The sequence below is a fragment of the Kogia breviceps genome, chromosome 18, assembly GCF_026419965.1.
Source record: "Kogia breviceps isolate mKogBre1 chromosome 18, mKogBre1 haplotype 1, whole genome shotgun sequence".
NCBI classification, from domain to species: domain Eukaryota; kingdom Metazoa; phylum Chordata; class Mammalia; order Artiodactyla; family Physeteridae; genus Kogia; species Kogia breviceps.
In genome coordinates, this window is record NC_081327.1 from 12343516 (window position 1) to 12360393 (window position 16878).

At 52.5% G+C, this 16878-nt stretch overlaps 1 protein-coding gene across 3 annotated transcripts; it reads left to right on the forward strand.

Moving 5' to 3' along the window:
- The first annotated feature begins 185 nt into the window (after nt 1-185).
- On the forward strand, nt 186-15000 carry HNRNPL (heterogeneous nuclear ribonucleoprotein L). 3 transcript variants are annotated; one of them, XM_059044770.2, is made up of 14 exons: nt 198-251; nt 2287-2787; nt 4736-4854; nt 5473-5710; nt 5841-5926; nt 6996-7092; nt 7179-7251; nt 10593-10664; nt 10776-11056; nt 12098-12219; nt 12533-12734; nt 13797-13854; nt 13957-14052; nt 14635-15000. In XM_059044770.2, exons 2-14 carry the CDS (start codon nt 2527-2529, stop codon nt 14691-14693), a joined length of 1764 nt encoding a protein of 587 aa, XP_058900753.1. In that variant the 5' UTR covers nt 198-251; nt 2287-2526; the 3' UTR covers nt 14694-15000. The 3 variants fall into 3 exon arrangements, with proteins under 3 accessions (XP_066875388.1, XP_058900753.1, XP_058900751.1); XM_067019287.1 differs by lacking the exon at nt 2287-2787 and having other exon boundaries at nt 186-251; XM_059044768.2 differs by lacking the exon at nt 198-251 and having other exon boundaries at nt 2493-2787; nt 10593-11056.
- Nucleotides 15001-16878: the final 1878 nt, after the last annotated feature.

Sequence of the window (16878 nt, forward strand, 5' to 3'; positions counted from 1 at the left end):
GGCGGGTATTGAGGGGCTGGGGATATTTGGGGAAAAGGGACGCGGAGTCTTCCCGTTCCTTTTTTGCGTTGTTTCCTCCATTCAACCGCAGAGCAACTCTCGATCTCCCGCCTCTACCCCCCCATTATTTTCCCCCCCGGGCTGGAAAGAGGTCGTGGTCCCTTTAAGTCCCGCCCCTCCCTCCCCCAAAACTTCCCAGTGTCTGCTCTCTTTTCGATCTCGGACGGCCGGCCAGGCTCGCCGCCGAACTGGTAGGGGCTGTGGGCGAGGGGTCAGGGAGGAGTGAGGGGGGACCCCAGGGAGGCGCCGCCCGGGGCCCGCGACCGCGGCCCTAGTGCAAGGGGTGGGGGAGGGGCGGAGGCCGGGGGCACGGGTGTGCAGATAACGCGGCAGCCCGGTCGCCAGCCGTGGGCGCGCTCGGGCGGACGAGTTGCCTGGAACGTGCCACGCAGGGGACGGTTCCGTCGCGTCCCGTCGGCGCGCGCCGGCGCGAGGGGCGTCCGGGCCGGGCGCGGGGGCGGGGAGGGGAGGGGCCCCTCTCTCCCCCTCCCCCCACCGCATTCCTCTGACGTCTGGACCTCGCGACCCCGCCCTTCAGTCGGAGCCGCACCGCCTTAATTCCGTCGCACTGATCACGTGTTGGAGGCGCTGCGCCGTCCCCCATCTCCATTCGGCCGGTTCTTTCGGATCTTTTCGGGGTGATTGGGAGCTGGTTTACATCTCCACCAGCCCACCCCAACTTTCGTATCTCCTCAAACCCGCGGACCTACCAGGCCGGTCCCACTCTCTTAGTGCCACTGACCCCATTTCAAACTTAGTTTCCACTAGGACCCCTATTTCGGGAACCCCCTCTCACCCGAGTGGAAAGGTTCCAGAGCATCTTTGGTGGGCGTCCCCCGCATTTCGCACGTCTGTCTCCTCGCTTTCTAAGCCCAGCGTCCCCTCCTCCTCTCCCCCGCCAGCAGGCAGCCCCATAAGGTTAAAGCCCTTAGGGCGGGATCCTAGGTCACCCCCCCCCAGCCCTGCCCCCAGGTTCCGGCTGTTGGGCGTCGTTGTACCCTAGAGACTTGGGAAGGTGTTCTCTGCGGGGTGGCCCTACCCGCCTCGGAGGAAACAAGGCCCGCCAGACGCTTAGAATACCCTAACTACTCCCCTTTGCAGAGTGCTGTACCTGGCGCTTGGTAGGGTGGCCAGCTTCACTAAGGCCGAGGCAGACACCACCGCTCCTTTGCTCACACAAGCACTTCCATGCTACGGAAAAAGACAGCCACCAAACTATGACGACCCAGAGTAGTAAGGGCTGTCACGTGAGAACCATTGGCCTGAGCGATCAGGGGTTATTATGGGGGAAGCCGAGGGTCTGGGCTGGTAGGGACAAGGAACGCTTCTCAGAGTAAGCTGAGCACGAACAAGAGAAGTTTATTCTTTAGCTCTGGCAGGAGGGATAGTGGAGAAAGTGTTCTAGGTGGAAGGGCCTGCTCGGGCCAAAGATCCAGAGGTGCGCGAAAGATCCTTCCCTTTCTGCAAACTGAAAGGAGTTATTTGTGGTTGAATTTAGTGGTAGAGTGGTGAAACGACGCCGGGGAACTGGACTGGGTCATGAGATAGTCGGCAACAGCAAATGGTTTTATACTGAAGGAAAGGGTCAGATTGGGTTCAAAAAATTTTTCTCTGGCGTTGTGAAAGTTAGAGATGGAGAGGAATGGAATATAGTGATGGGGACAGAGCTGCACTGGCAGTTGCCCTTCTAACTTAGTTTGCCCTTGCGGGGCTGCTTACAGCAGTAAATAAAGACTCAGGGTACTTCAGGCCTTCGCTCCTTCAGAGGGTCGCCCCGCCTCCAGAGGCGCCTGAAAGCGATTCGCGCACGCGTCCTCTCCTCCGATCCTTTCCTAGACTGCGCCAAAGAGCGCCTACGGGTCAGGGATGGGCTCTCCTTTTTTACCCAATCAGGGGCCACGAGTGGTCCTACCGTCTGATGAGAGGACTCTTTCCACTCTCAACTGACTAATCGGGCGTCTTGCAGAAGATGGACACCTGCAGTAGCCAGTGGAGAGAGGCAAAAGGGAGGGGGGCCTCCTTGGTTCCTTGCGGAGAGGCGCGGGAAGGTAGTCGCTGTGACGGAAGACTAAGGGCTTTCGGTTTGATGGATTAGCGAGAACCCAATGAAAGTGGGAAGGAGGCGGGGCTTTTGGGGAGAGTGGAGAGCGCCGCTCCTATCAGGTGCTCCTAACGAGGCCAGGCAGTGTCAGAAGCCTGACCAATCAAGTTGGAGTTTATTTTAAGGCGGTGGGGTCGGAGAAATGACTGGCAGAAAACAGTCGCCTATAAGGAGTGTCCCAGACAAACAAGGGCGGGAACTCCTGCTGAACGGCGTGGGCTTTATCCAATAGGTGCGCAAGGCGTATGGCGGCTTCCCCTCCCCCAGCGGCGGGACCAGTGGCTCCCCCTATCGGGTGGGGGCGGCGGGTGACGGGCGTGTCCCTCCCCCAATGAGAGGCGGGGGGAGGCGGGTTCTGGGCCGCCATGTCGCGGAGGCTGCTGCCCCGGGCGGAGAAGCGGCGTCGGAGGCTGGAGCAGAGGCAGCAGCCGGACGAGCAGCGGAGGCGGTCTGGAGCGATGGTGAAGATGGCGGCGGCGGGCGGCGGAGGCGGCGGTGGCCGCTACTACGGCGGCGGCAGTGAGGGCGGCCGGGCCCCTAAACGGCTCAAGACTGACAACGCTGGCGACCAGCATGGAGGCGGCGGCGGCGGTGGAGGAGCCGGGGCGGCGGGCGGTGGCGGCGGGGTGAGGCCAGGGCCCTAAGCGCCGGAGACGGCCGGGAAGGGAGGGAAAATTTCTCACGTTGAGGGCATTTATTTTGGGGAGGGGGGGCTGTGCGCACGCGCCCAGGCCCTCGCGCCGTGGACGGGGTGGGGGAGGGGCGGGCGTTGGGCTAACGGCGGGGTTTGCCCGAGGACAGGCGCTTGCGCGTGCGCGCTCTGCAGAGCGGGGTGTGGGGGCGGAGGAAACTGCTCGCGCTGCAGATGGCGCAGTGCGCAGGCGCCGCGGGCTGGCTTGTGGGGGCCGGGCACGCGGTCGGGCTGATTTTTTTCTTTATCATTTTCTATTCTGGCTCCATGCGCAGGCGCATTTCTCCTGCCCGGGCCTTGTGGGCGGTTGGAGGGGGGCACCTCGTGAGCGGGGAACGGGTGGGCGGTAGCATTTTCCGTGCCTGAGTGGGGTATTCTGCCTGATCGCTGTTTGATCTTTGTAGCGTCATGGTTTTTCTCAGTACAGAAGTCGATTTCTTTGAGGATATTCCCCCAGACCAGAATATGTGCCTCATTTTAGTGGGCATTAAAAACCGGAAGAAAGCGTTGTGAGAGGTCTTTTTAGCCGTTTGGAAGTTGAACCAAGCTTTGGAGTTATCACAAGTTTGCTTACATTTTCTGAGGGTTAACTGGGTGCGGTAGGTTTGATGAACCAAAATGTTTCCTGAGGGGTGGGCACTTTGTAAGGGATTCAGCCTCTTCAGTCTCCTGCTCGGAAAAGACAACCAATTGTTACTGCTGGCTTGGAGCCCATTCCCTCCTCCTTGGAAGTTCCTGAAGCCCTGTCCCGTTCAGCCATTTGCAGAGTTTTCCACGGTTTAGCGGCGCTCTGTAGCCGTGATTTACTAGCATTTAAACCGTGCCAGGCCTTGTTGCACGCATTTGAAAGGTATCTTAATTGAATTCTCAACATTCCTCTATGAGGTAAGGGATGGGCTTACTATTCCCCATTTACAGAGGCCAGGTAAATTCCTTTAGGTCTTTGTAGCTAGTCTGAGGAGGGGCAGGGATTAGAATTTAGGGCTGTGGAACTCCACATCGCTGAGCTGGTAACCATCAGGTGGGTGTGGCTCCTGTGGTTTGTGTGGTTCATTCCTGAAATAGAATCCAATTCTGCCCGTGTTACATGGGATCCTGCTTGGTTTTTCTCATATGGGAGGCTGGGCCCAGAGCCCAGGAGAGGTGAAGAAAGTTACTTTGTCCTTTCTTGATTCCCAGACGCTTTTGTCTGTGGGTGGAAAGATACTTCCCCTGGGAAGGGAACTGTCTTGATTTTTAGTGGTACAGGTTGGATCTTCTCTTCTTTTGAAAGACTTTACTCTCGTTTTCGTTAGTCTGACTTAGGTAGTATTTTCCAGTACAGATTTTGGTGAGAGAGTAAAGACTAGAGGCAGTCAAGACTGGCCTGGATGCCACAGTCTCTGAGGCACCTGCTGGACCTGGGGATGAGTGGTGGGGAACAGCAGTGCTTGGCCATGTGGTGATGGTAGGTTCCTGCACTAGGGGAGGGGCAGAAAAACTTGCGTGAATGCAAAGGGAATGTCCTGGTTCAGGCTGTAGCAAAAAATTGAGTCCCCTTTCCAAGCCACTCTTTTCCCACATTTCTTTGACCAGTGAGAAGAGACTGGTGCTGGGAAGACTGTAAGATGGGACCTGGGACTTGTCTGGTCCTCCATTTTGTCTTCTTCGAAAACTACAGTAAGAGCCATTCGGCACGTGGCCATACACTCAGGCCTTCTGCTCTGCTGGCCCAGAATCCTTTTGGGGTGATTGGTTGAATTGCCTAGTTGCTTGCCCTGTATGTTTTTCCTGGGTGACACACTCGAATGTTTTATCTGTCTGAGTTCCTAGTGGCACAGAAGCCAGTAGTGCACCGTCTTGTGCAGCAGAAAGTGAAGTCTTGTTTTTGTTTCCTTTCTCAGGAGAACTACGATGACCCGCACAAAACCCCCGCCTCCCCAGTTGTCCACATCAGGGGCCTGATTGATGGCGTGGTGGAAGCTGACCTTGTAGAGGCCTTGCAGGAGTTTGGACCCATCAGGTACTCAGCTCAGAGGCCAGGGGTTGGGTGTTCAGATGAGTCAACTCCTTGGTGTCCTGTGTGTCACCGGCTTTCTGGTTAGAAGTAACTTGGCCATTTCGGTCCAGGTTCCTTTAGCTAAGTCCTGGGGCTCCCATTACTCCTGGGGTTAGCCATTGTACTTTGGATAAGTTACAGCAAGTTCGGTGTTTTTTCCTCCTCCTTCTCTTTTTTTTTTCCTCATTCCTTTTTTTCTCTCTCTCTGCTTTGTAATTTGGCACATGGTGAGTAATGGGAATAGAGTAGTGAGCACCACTGTCTTGATTCCTCCCAGACAGTTGCCTGCGCAGAGTGGTCAGCACTGTGATAAGGGAAAGCCAGCCGCCCGTGGGAGGCATCTGACTAGATCAGGTGAGGGGTTGGGAAGGAAGCCTTCCCAGAGAAGCTGATGCCAAAGCCGCACACACCTCTTTTGCTTGTCGTGCCACTTACGGCAAGGGGTGTTCAGGTCAAGAAACCATGACGGGCACAGAGGAGTCCAGAGGCCAGGGAGGAGTCAGATCACAGATAACTGAGGCCGTCCTTTGACTCTTGTCTCCATCCCCCTGAGAGGATTGCAACCTGTGTTCTCTTTGCCAGTTATGTGGTGGTAATGCCTAAAAAGAGACAAGCGTTGGTGGAATTTGAAGATGTGTTGGGGGCTTGCAACGCCGTGAACTACGCAGCCGACAACCAGATCTACATAGCGGGCCACCCAGCTTTTGTCAATTACTCTACCAGCCAGAAAATCTCCCGCCCCGGGGACTCGGATGACTCCAGGAGCGTCAACAGTGTGCTTCTCTTTACCATCCTGAACCCCATCTATTCGATTACCACGGTGCGTGCCAGTGGTTATTCGCTTAGGTTCTTCTATGGACTCTCTCTCCTGCCTTTTCTCCCTGTCTTCTCCCATGAGCCAGACTGACCTGCCAGTGACCCTTCATCTTGGCTGTCTTTGGTTTTTACAGGATGTTCTTTATACTATCTGTAACCCTTGTGGTCCTGTCCAGAGAATTGTCATTTTCCGGAAGAATGGAGTCCAGGCTATGGTGGAATATCCTTTGCTGGGAAATGGGTGTTTCTTGAGATGGAAGCTCACAGGGCTCGGTAGGAATCCATCTTTTCAACCAGCACGTGTCTCCTGAATGCCTGCCATGTGCCAGATGCCTTCATAGGGCCCGTGGTCTCATGGAAGGGATGGTTAATAAACAATCACACTTAAATAGTTGGCCCTTGAACAGCACAGGTTTGAACTCTGTGGGTCCACTTAAGGTGAATCTCACTCACTAAATGTGTATACTACAGTATTAATGCCATCTGTGGTTGGTTAAATACATGGATTTTCAACTGCACAGAGAGTTGGTACCCCTAACACACACACACACACACACACACACGTTCAAGGGTTGTGTAGTGTGAAAGTATGAGGTTTAAAGTGTGAAGGGAAAGAAGAGTGTGCCATGAGATACAAGAGGAAAGAATTTACAGGGGTTCTCGGAAGGTCTCTTGAGGAGGTGCTATCCTTATTTCCATGTAGAGGTAGGAACTGATATTCAGGCTGAGGACACCACATCTGCAGAGGTCCTCAGGTGGGCAGGAGCTTAGCATTGGAGAATGCGAACAACCTGACAACTGAAGAGTAGCTGACGAGGAGGAGAGGGTTCCTTAGGACATTGGAAGAAGTTATGGCATCCCAGGCAGTGGGGTGAAGCTTGGTCCAGGGTGCAGTGGGAAGTCATTGATGGGTTTTCAGGGCAGGAGTATGATCTAGTTAACGTTTCAGAGATTGTTCAGGCCTAGTCAAGGCGTGTAGAAGCAGAGGGGGAGGATGAGGCTGAAGGAGAAGGTGACTTGGCCTGTGATGCTGGCAGAGAAGGTTGTTGCAGTGGGGCAGGCCGGGGGAGTACAGGTCTCAGAGGAGCTTTGGCCGTGTCCGCGCATTTGGGGCAGCACTCCAGCTGTGTGTGTCTGTACAAGTGGCTGGTGGCTGTGGGCAGTGAACTAACCCTGAGGCCCGCTTGGAGCGGTCTTTGGGGTGCTACTTGTCCTCATCCCTCTCTGGCGCAACTTGAAGCTCTTTTCAGAGAGCTCTTGGGATGGGACTTTCCCTTAACTTTACTCACATTTGACTCTGTGCAGAGTGCCCAGCGGGCCAAGGCCTCACTCAATGGGGCTGACATCTACTCAGGCTGTTGCACTCTGAAGATTGAATATGCGAAGGTAGGTCTGGGAAATGGCTGCCCCTTGTCAGCTTCCTAGGCGAGCCTGGAGCCTGGCTGACCTCAAGCGTTTTTTTGTCCCTGCAGCCTACACGCTTAAACGTGTTCAAGAATGATCAGGATACTTGGGACTACACAAACCCCAACCTCAGTGGACAAGGTAATCCTGACGGCAGCTTTGTTTTAAACATACCCGCCTTGCCTTCACTTGACTAGCGCACTTCATAGACCTGGACTCAGGGTTATGTAATGCCATTGGGCTCCTGTGGACATGGGAGGGCCTTGGGGGTCAGCTCTTGGAAGATACACTCCAGTGGGAGGGGGTGAATGAGGGGCCTCTGTAGGTCCTAGCTGCTGCTTGTGGCCCTTTGATGCAGCAGAGGATGCAGGGTCAAGGCAGAGGCCTGGGTGGGGTGGGGAGCAGGGCCTCACTGAGCACAGGCCGTGGCAATGGCTTACAAACCAGTAGCAGCTCCCAGACGGATTCTGCTGCTTTTCTTCTAGGATCCTGCTTAGGGTCACTGACCCCATTCTCACTGGGCCAGGAATGGTCCTCTTGCTCTCCACTCTTGACAGGGTCTGCTTCTGGGGGGCAGATTGGGGATGTGACGAGGGCTCCCAGGCCCTTGCAGCAGAGCCTTTGAGCAAGTTGACCTTGTGGAGGTGAGACACCCTGGATTGGAGCAGGGCGGACACGCCTCACCTCACTTGTAGAGGGAATGCAACATCTCTGCAGGGGGCCCAAATGGACAACCCCCTTCCTAGAATCTGTCAAGAATGGTTTGCCTTGGATAGGAGGGAGAGGTGGAGCATTGCCTTTGAAAAACAGCGGCGCCCCCTCAGCAAGACCATCCATCTCTGTTTCTGTCTTGGTCTGATACGTCGGACTAGGCCATGGGCTGAGGGAGGTGGCTGGTTGCTGACATCTCACAGGCCCTGGGAGGCCAGAGGCCCTCATTCCTAGGCAGGCCTGTCTTGTTCGCCCTTGCAGCTGGGAAGCTGTGGGCCGGGTGGGCTAGACTCTTACCCAGGACCCTCACAATGGGCGCTGTGGGGCTCGCTGCCCCCTCCAGAGGTCAGAGACAAATTGGTGACCGAGTGAATGTACCAGAGCGGGCAATGGCATTACATGACTGCTAACAGAAACACGGCAACCAACCATTTCTTCTCCAAGGAACATAAATAGAAGATGTGCAGACCGGCAGGGGCTAGTGGCCGGGGCTGGCTGTGCATTGGTTTTGATGCCTCTCAGCTTTGGCCGCCCCCAGGCTGGGGGTCAAAAACGAGAGCTGTTGGGGTGACCTGGATTGAGGGAGGTGCTTCGCCACCCCCTCGGGAACCAGACTTCAGCGGCTCTGCCTCTGCACATTGCTCACCAACACACAGGGTAGAAACCACTAGCTCTTCCTGGAGAGAACAGAACACGCAGCCTCCACCACGTCCCCAGAAACAGCCGCAGACTTGAGCTCACTACATCAAGAACACCACACCGCGCTCCAAGGAACAGCTACAAGCACAGAGGCAGACAGAGACAAAGAAAGAGACGCAACATGGCAGCAGACACTGCTTTTTTACTAAACATTAAAAAAATGTCAAAATCCAAGCAAACTTGAACCCGAAAATGTACACAGAAGTAGGAAACACAGAGAACAGAGCTCTCCCAGCCAGCCAGCGGCGCTCTTTTCGGAGAACGTTTCATAGACTGAAGTAGATTCCATGGGCCTCCAAGACAATAGGATCCTCTCCATTCCTCGCCATGTGGGTTTGGTTTTTTTTGTTTTTCGTTTTTTAAGTCCTTTGGTTTGGGGAGGGCCTTTTTTTTTTTCTTTTTTTTTCTGTTTTGATATTTTTATTTTTTCTGCAGTCATCGGCTGCCAACATAATCTGCACCAACTGGAGATCAGAAACCAAAAAAAAACCAAAACCAAAAACTTAAACCACAACAGCAGCAAAAAATCAAAACAGACCTAAAACCAAACAGCCAAACAGCTCAGAGGTACACAGTTACCTGCTGGCAGGTAACTGGGAGTGCTCCCAAGGCCAAAAGCGCGGGCATAGTGGGGCCACTGGCACACCTCATAACCAGGAGACACGCACACGGAACGCTACACAGCCAGAAGCACCGCACTGCAGCACACAATGTGAGGAGGTGACAACATGGAGGGACACTACCCACTTCATACACCTTTATTTTCCACTTTTCTGATATCTTCTGAGGACAGAACATCTGTGAGCCATTTTTGATTTAATCAGAACATTGACTTTTAAAACAATTCTTTAAAAAAAAAGTTGTATCGGATGTGTACCGTAACTTGTATTTATGACTGTAAAACCATGTGATGCAGGGTCGCAGTGTATGTTTGATGGGACGCCATCTTTCAGAACTGTGCTAACTCACTGTTGAAGCGTCCAATGGTAAGAGAAAATACAGATTTGTTTTTTGTGACAAATGGACATTGTACTTTGTACTTCTGCTGTAAGTAGCCCTTTTCCATCTTTGTAATGACTGTTGGAAAACGAAACCCAGGCCGGGTGGCAGGAAAGGGCAGTGGTCCCGAGCCCTGGGTTTTTGGAGTCAACCAAGCCTGGGTTCAAGTCTGGCTTGGCCACTAACTTGCTTTGTGACCTTGGGCCAAAGTGTATTATAACTGCTCAGTTAAAAGTTAAGTGCTCATTTTCCTTATCTGTAAAATGGGGCTAAAATAGTACCTACCTCATAGGGTTGTTGTGAGGAATTTAAGAAACGGTGATGTCTGTTTGTAAAGTACTTAGCACAGTGTTTGCCACTCAAGTGCTAAGTTAACGGTAGCGGTTATGAACTGCAGCTGGGGTTGGGGCGGGGTGGAACTGCGCCATTGTCTGAGACTGTTGATGCCTTGTACATGACTGCTCATTTGAACTGATGTTGATGTCGCCCTGTTTGTCCTTTCCTACAGTCCCTCTTCTTGGGGTGGATGTGACTAGAGGGGAGGGTGACTGGTACCAAGATTGAGAAAGTCTTCTAGAGAGTGGGCCCTAGCGCTCTTAGACCCTTGGGGCTTTGTGGGCCCAATTTTATTTTTCTACCCTTCCCTGGGTTATTTTCTGGTTCCTAACTCCTCTCCTCCCTTCATTGGGAGTTATTTTAGAAATCTGTTCCCGGCCCCCATATCAGCTTCCATAGTGGCTGCAGCTTCCCCAGAGGGCCCAAGAGCTGGGCTTCCTGCCAGAGCTCGGGAAGGTGAGAGGCCCGGAACCTGGCTTCATCCTTCACGGATGAAGAAGAGCAGCCTGCTTGGAGTGGGTGGCGGGAGGGACAGTGGGCTCCAGCCTTGAGGCTTGGGCTTCATGCCCACCCTGGGTCTGGCCACAGGAAGGAAGCCCCAGTAACCCTTGTGAGGAAGGAATGGCCACTGCCCAGGCCCTCAGGAGCTGAGGGACGCTGAGAATCAGCCTCTGTAGTCAGGAGGGAGAGATACCCCCTTTTCCAAGTTAGGTTCTAACTGTTCTCTCTGTCTGCAGGTGACCCTGGCAGCAACCCTAACAAACGCCAGAGGCAGCCCCCTCTCCTGGGAGATCACCCCGCAGAATATGGTGAGGGCAGGGGGTTCCCCTCCGTGGACTCCCGTGGCTCATGTGCCCCTGCCCGCCGCCCGACGCGCAAATTCTCACCCGTCCTCCCTCTCTTTCCTTCCCACCCCCCAGGAGGGCCCCACGGTGGGTACCACAGCCATTACCATGATGAGGGCTACGGGCCCCCCCCACCTCACTACGAAGGGAGAAGGATGGGCCCACCAGTGGGGGGTCACCGCCGGGGCCCAAGTCGCTACGGCCCCCAGTATGGGCACCCCCCACCCCCTCCCCCACCACCCGAGTACGGCCCCCACGCCGACAGCCCTGTGCTCATGGTCTATGGCTTGGATCAGTCTAAGATGAACTGTGACCGGGTCTTCAATGTCTTCTGCCTGTACGGCAACGTGGAGAAGGTGAGCTTCCGCTAGGCCCCTGCTTTCCTCACAGACCTTGGCAGCCTCAGGGGAGGCCCCGACGTTTTGGCCCCCCAGTGAGCAAAGAAGGGGGAAGGAGCTTTTTTAGGAGCAAGCAGGTCCAGAGAGGGTAACTAGTTTAATTAGGTGACAGTGCAGATGGATTTTATTTGGTCCTCATGCTATGTGGGTGGTTTATTTTTTAAAATTTCCAGCTTTTTTTTTTAAAGATTTTATCATATGAAAGTGTTAGTGCTTAATATTACGTAAATATTACGGTGTATAAAATTTACCCATCATGGTTAAAGATCATTATGTAAGGATTTTTTCTGGAACACTTCAGATGATATGGCAACACTGAGCCTTCCTGCCTTGCCTGGGAGAACAGTCAGCTGGGGCTGTCTGGTGACTGCCCACCTCAGACTAGGTCATTTCTTCTGTCAAACCCATCTGGGTCCTGGAAGCCTTTGAGTTTACAGCCCCTGGCCTGGCCCATTAATATTAGCAGCTAATAACGTGTCAAGCGTTTTTTTTTTTGTACCACTGTTAAAAAGTGCTTTAAATGTTGCAAGTTGTTGCATTTTCACAAGAATCCTTAATGAGACAAGCAGGGGGAGTGAAAGCATGGGCGCACGTAACTCGCCCAGGTTCACATACCTTTATGTGGAAGCAGGACTCAGAGCTGACACTACTGTTCTTAGTGTTTTTATAACATAAGTCACATAGTCATGACTCAGTTGATGTACATAGCTGCTTTTTTCTCCCACCATTCCTGCTTTTCTGTTGTGCTTCATTAAATGACCCACTCATGGGTCGGGTCCTGAGGTTAGGGAAAGACTGCCTAGTCTCTGCTGCCCAACTTGGGCTGAGCACTTGCTGTGGGCCAGGCACGCTTCTCTGTTCTCCTGACTCCTCACAAGTGAGGAAATGGAAGCCTCGATCCAGAGCAGGAGTTGACTTCCTTCTGACTGACTTGGAAGGGACAGGAGAAGGGTCTCTGACAGCTGGGCAGTGGTGCTGATCACGATTACTCTTCTCAAGGTGAAATTCATGAAAAGCAAGCCAGGGGCCGCCATGGTGGAGATGGCTGATGGCTATGCTGTGGACCGGGCCATCACTCACCTCAACAACAACTTCATGTTTGGGCAGAAGCTGAATGTCTGGTAGGTACCCGGGCTCCTCGGGCTTGGGGAGGGTTGGAGAGGAACTGAGGAGAGAAGGGAGGGGGAATGGGGCCCACTCTGGACAGAGGTCAGAGGAGCACAGAGAAGCCAAGTACTTATCCAGGCTGGAGTTGGGCATGCAGGTGTGTTGCCAGATGTTCTTCTGAAGCAGTGGGCGAAAGTGTGTCGGCCTCTCCTCAGCTGTGGAGCAGTGCCCTCTGAGGCATACAGAGCTGTCAGACAGGAAGGAGGCCACAGTAGAAGGTGGGGGACAACTTGAGGTCTGACACAGGGCTCCTCTTCCCTCCTACAGTGTCTCCAAGCAACCAGCCATCATGCCCGGTCAGTCATATGGGCTGGAAGATGGGTCCTGCAGTTACAAAGACTTCAGTGAGTCAAGGAACAATCGGTTCTCCACTCCAGAGCAGGCAGCCAAGAACCGCATCCAGCACCCTAGCAACGTGCTACACTTTTTCAATGCCCCTCTGGAGGTGACTGAGGAGAATTTCTTTGAGGTGGGTGCTGTGGACTTGGTCCTTCAGCATAGCCATCTGAGGGGGCCATTCATTTTTTAATTTTTTTTTTTTTTTTTTTTTTTTTTGTGGTATGCGGGCCTCACTGTTGTGGCCTCTCCCGTTGCGGAGCACAGGCTCCAGACGCGCAGGCTCAGTGGCCATGGCTCACGGGCCCAGCCGCTCCGCGGCATGTGGGACCCGGACCGGGGCACGAACCCGTGTCCCCTGCATCGGCAGGCGGACTCTCAACCACTGCGCCACCAGGGAAGCCCTCATTTTTTAATTTTAACGAGTATCTATTGAGCTGCTCTGCTGGGCTCTGGGTTAGGTGCTAGGGGCATAGTAGGGACCAAGACAGGCTCAGAATGGCACCAAACTGCCAGCAGCAGTGGAGTTTGCCATCCTTCTTGTATTTTTGGCAAGTCAGAGTGGCTGCTCATTTGCCTTGAAAGATTCCTCCCCGTCTGGGTGACGGACTGGTGTTTGGAGTCCAATCTTGAAACTTCCACACTGTCAGGCCGTCTGGGGCCTAGATGACATTAGAAAGGAGGGTCCCATTATGGTGCTGTCAGAGGGAACTGGGGCAGCTTTGGGGAAGGGTGGAAGTCTGACTGTGGAGTTGGACTTTGGGCCTTATTGTGGCCTGAGGTGTTGCTATTCGGTTTAGCAAACATTTACCTAGTGCCAGAACACACCGAAATAACAGCTCAAGATGGGAAATTTAAAAAGCAGTTTCCCGATTTTAGGCAACAAAATAGTTAAGAGCCGTGTTTCTCAACCTTTGGTGGGATTACAGGGACACCTTAGAGTGTGTGATAAAAGCTTAGAAACTCTTTTGTCCAGAAAAATCCAAGTGTTCACCTGTGGGTTGCTTGAATTCCGCCATGTGGCACTCCTTGTGTTTCTAAGTCTGTTCTTTGTTTTTGTTTTGGCCACGCAGCATTCGGGATCTTAGTTCCCTGACCAGGGATCAGACCCATGTCCCCTGCAGTGGAAGCATGGAGTCTTAACCACTGGAACACCAGGGAAGTCCTTTGAGTCTGTTTTCTGTTTCTGTTGCAGATCTGCGACGAGCTGGGAGTGAAGCGGCCATCTTCTGTGAAAGTATTCTCAGGCAAAAGTGAGCAAACTGCCCCACCTTACCCCCCCATTCCTTGACTGTAGATGGGCAGCTCCCTGGCTTCTGCTCAGGTCAGCCTCAAGCCTTTGTTTTTCCCATCAGGTGAACGCAGCTCCTCTGGGCTGCTGGAATGGGAATCCAAGAGCGATGCCCTGGAGACTCTGGGCTTCCTGAACCATTATCAGATGAAAAACCCAAGTGAGTATCTGTGGGTCCTGCGGTCATCCATCCCCCTCGTGGCTTAATGGGTTGGCTCGCTTCGGGCCAGAGCCATCCTTCCTGCCATCAAGATAGGGCCCCAGGGATTTCCTTATTGTCACTGACACAGGCAGGTGGGACCTGGTCTCCAGGAGAGCAGCCTGATGTTTGATGTGGGAGGGCCAGCCTGGCTGCTTGCTGCCACCCGCTCTGCCAGCTTGGGAGTTGCTCAGGCTTGTCCTCCAGGGAGCTGCCATTCTCTGTGCATCAGAGGCTGGCTCAGGACCCAGGAAAAGGGGCTGTAATAGCGAGCAGGTACAATTTGCCCACCCAGTTCCTGGGCAGGCCTATTGTGTGCCAACTGAAAAGCTGGGAATGGGACCCTCCATGGAACTGAAGGAAGAGAAGGAGAAATGCCTTGTGTGTTAGTCTTGTTTTTGAGTTTCAAAAGTGGCAGTGAAGAATTAGACCCTTGCAGTTGAATTGCAGAAAATGAGAGATGTGTACAAAACCAGGGGAACTCTGGGTGGGGGGGAGCATCCAGAGAGGGGCCCAGTTACACCTCTGTCCTCTCTTTTGCAGATGGGCCGTACCCTTACACCCTGAAGTTGTGTTTCTCTACCGCTCAGCACGCCTCCTAATTAGGTGCCTATGGAGAGTCCCATCTGAGCAGGAAAACATTTCTTTCCTTTATGCTGGTTTTTGTTTGTTTGTTTTGTTTTGCAGATGGTCCTGTATTCCTTTTTTTTAATGCTAGGTTAGTAGAGGCTTAACCATAATGGAAATGCTGGAAGTCTAAAGGGGGAGGGGAAGGGGAACTGGTATCTCCCAAGATTAACCTTCACTTTTTAAAAATTATTGTACATGTGATTTTTTTTTTTCCTGTTCATACATTTGTGCTGCCCATGTACTCCTGGCACATTTCAATAAAATTGTTTGGAAAATAAACGTAGCACTTGCTGGGATTTTGGGGTGTGTCTGCTTCCCTCACAGTCTTTTGAAGAGGGGCAGGCCGGCCAGGACACAGCTGCAGCCCCTCCAGAGGGGCAGACCCAGCCCTGAGGGGCGGTGTGGGCCAGAGCTGCACACTGGGAAACGATGAAAGGGCCTTGAGAATCTGGGAGACCTGGTGGCGTCCTTCATGGGCTCTACCCAAGCAAGCTGGATCTAGTTGAGTCTCTTTGTTGAGGTAAATAGTTGAAAAAATTAAAACATTGAGATTTTTAAAAGAAGAAAGCCTTCATCTTAGAAAGTAAACACCCACCTTTAAGGTTGGAAAATGAAATCTCAGATAAAAGTGAAAGTCATCTCCCCACTCTCCTTGAAAACAAGGTTGTTTTTTTTTTCCATAAGGAAAGTTCTCTTTGGATATGTGTCTTAACAGAAAATGCTTTGTACTGTAAGATGTTCTCATATCACCTGCAGGGCGCAACCACATTATCTTTAGTCTTACACAGTATCTTGTGTGGATATGTCATAATTTACTTGGTTCTGAAGGTAATTTCCAATTTGCTACTGCAAACAGTACTGCTATGCATCTTTATACAAATGTTACCCAACTTCCTTGATACTGATCTGGAGGTAAATTCCTAGCAGTGGAATTGCTGGATTAAAGGATACATTCAATTGCAACTTGATAGTCCCCAGTCTTGGTGGGTGGGAACTTGTGCTTATGGTTGGGACTGGGCCATAGGGGTGGAGGGCAGACGATAACCTGGAAGGGAGCCGCCTTTAAGAACCTTGACTCATACTGGAGGGAAGAGATCCTGCAGAGAGGAGCAAGTCAAGTCCAGTTCCTTGTGTACGCTTGGAAAAACCCACTTTGGTAATTTCCTGTAGAGTTTTTAAACATTAACATCTACTGAAGTCAAATGGCATTTATCAAAGTTTCATCAGGGAAAGCGTCAAACAACCTCTATAGACAAGGAGAAACTACAGTCACCTTTGAGCTGTAACTTAAAAATCTAGGATTATTTTAAGCTAATCAAGGGGGGGTAAAAAGTAAATTTCCCCATTTTGTCTGCCAGCACCCAGTCTTCATCCCATGTTAGCAGTTATGAGTCTCCTAGATAGTCTATGCATATGTTGTTTTTTATGAATGTACAGCCATATATAACTTATAGCAACCTGACCAAATGTTCTACATCTTTAAATTTTTTTTTTTTTTTTTTTTTTTTTTTTTTTTTTTTTTGCGGTACCGGCTCCTCCCACTGTTGTGGCCTCTCCCGTTGCGGAGCACAGGCTCCAGATGCGCAGGCTCAGCGGCCATGGCTCACGGGCCTAGCCGCTCCGCGGCATGTGGGGTCTTCCAGGACCGGGGCACGAACCCGCATCCCCTGCATTGGCAGGTGGACTCTCAATCACTGCGCCACCAGGGAAGCCCCTACATCTTTACATTTTTTTCACTCACATCTTGGTATCTGCATAGTGGTTCCAGAGTTCTCCATTGTGTAGCTGACGAAACAGTTCTCTGTTTTCCAAAAGAGCCTTACCATCTGACACATTAAGAAGGCAAAGTAGGACTTACCTGGTGATCCTGTGGTTAAGACTCAACCCTTCCCCTGCAGGGGGCACAGGTTTGATCCCTGGTCTGGAAAGTTCTACATGCATGCAGTGTGCAGTGCAGTCAAAAAGAAACAACAAAAAAAAGTCAAAGTAGGGCTTCATTGGTGGCACAGTGGTTAAGAATCCACCTGCCAGTGCACGGGACACAGGTTCCAGCCCTGGTCCGGGAAGATCCCACGTGCCAGAGAGCAACTAAGCCCGTGGGCCACAACTACTGAGCCTGTGCTCTAGAGCCCGCAAACCACAACTGCTGAAGCCCAC

Bases quoted from the DNA above. Each gene is read 5' to 3' on its own strand.
- HNRNPL (XM_059044768.2), top strand. From the start codon at position 2,527: ATGTCGCGGAGGCTGCTGCCCCGGGCGGAGAAGCGGCGTCGGAGGCTG. The intron at 2,788-4,735 runs GTGAGGCCAGGG...TTCCTTTCTCAG, and splicing joins CGGCGGGCGGTGGCGGCGGG to GAGAACTACGATGACCCGCA. The intron at 11,057-12,097 runs GTGAGCTTCCGC...ACTCTTCTCAAG, and splicing joins TGTACGGCAACGTGGAGAAG to GTGAAATTCATGAAAAGCAA.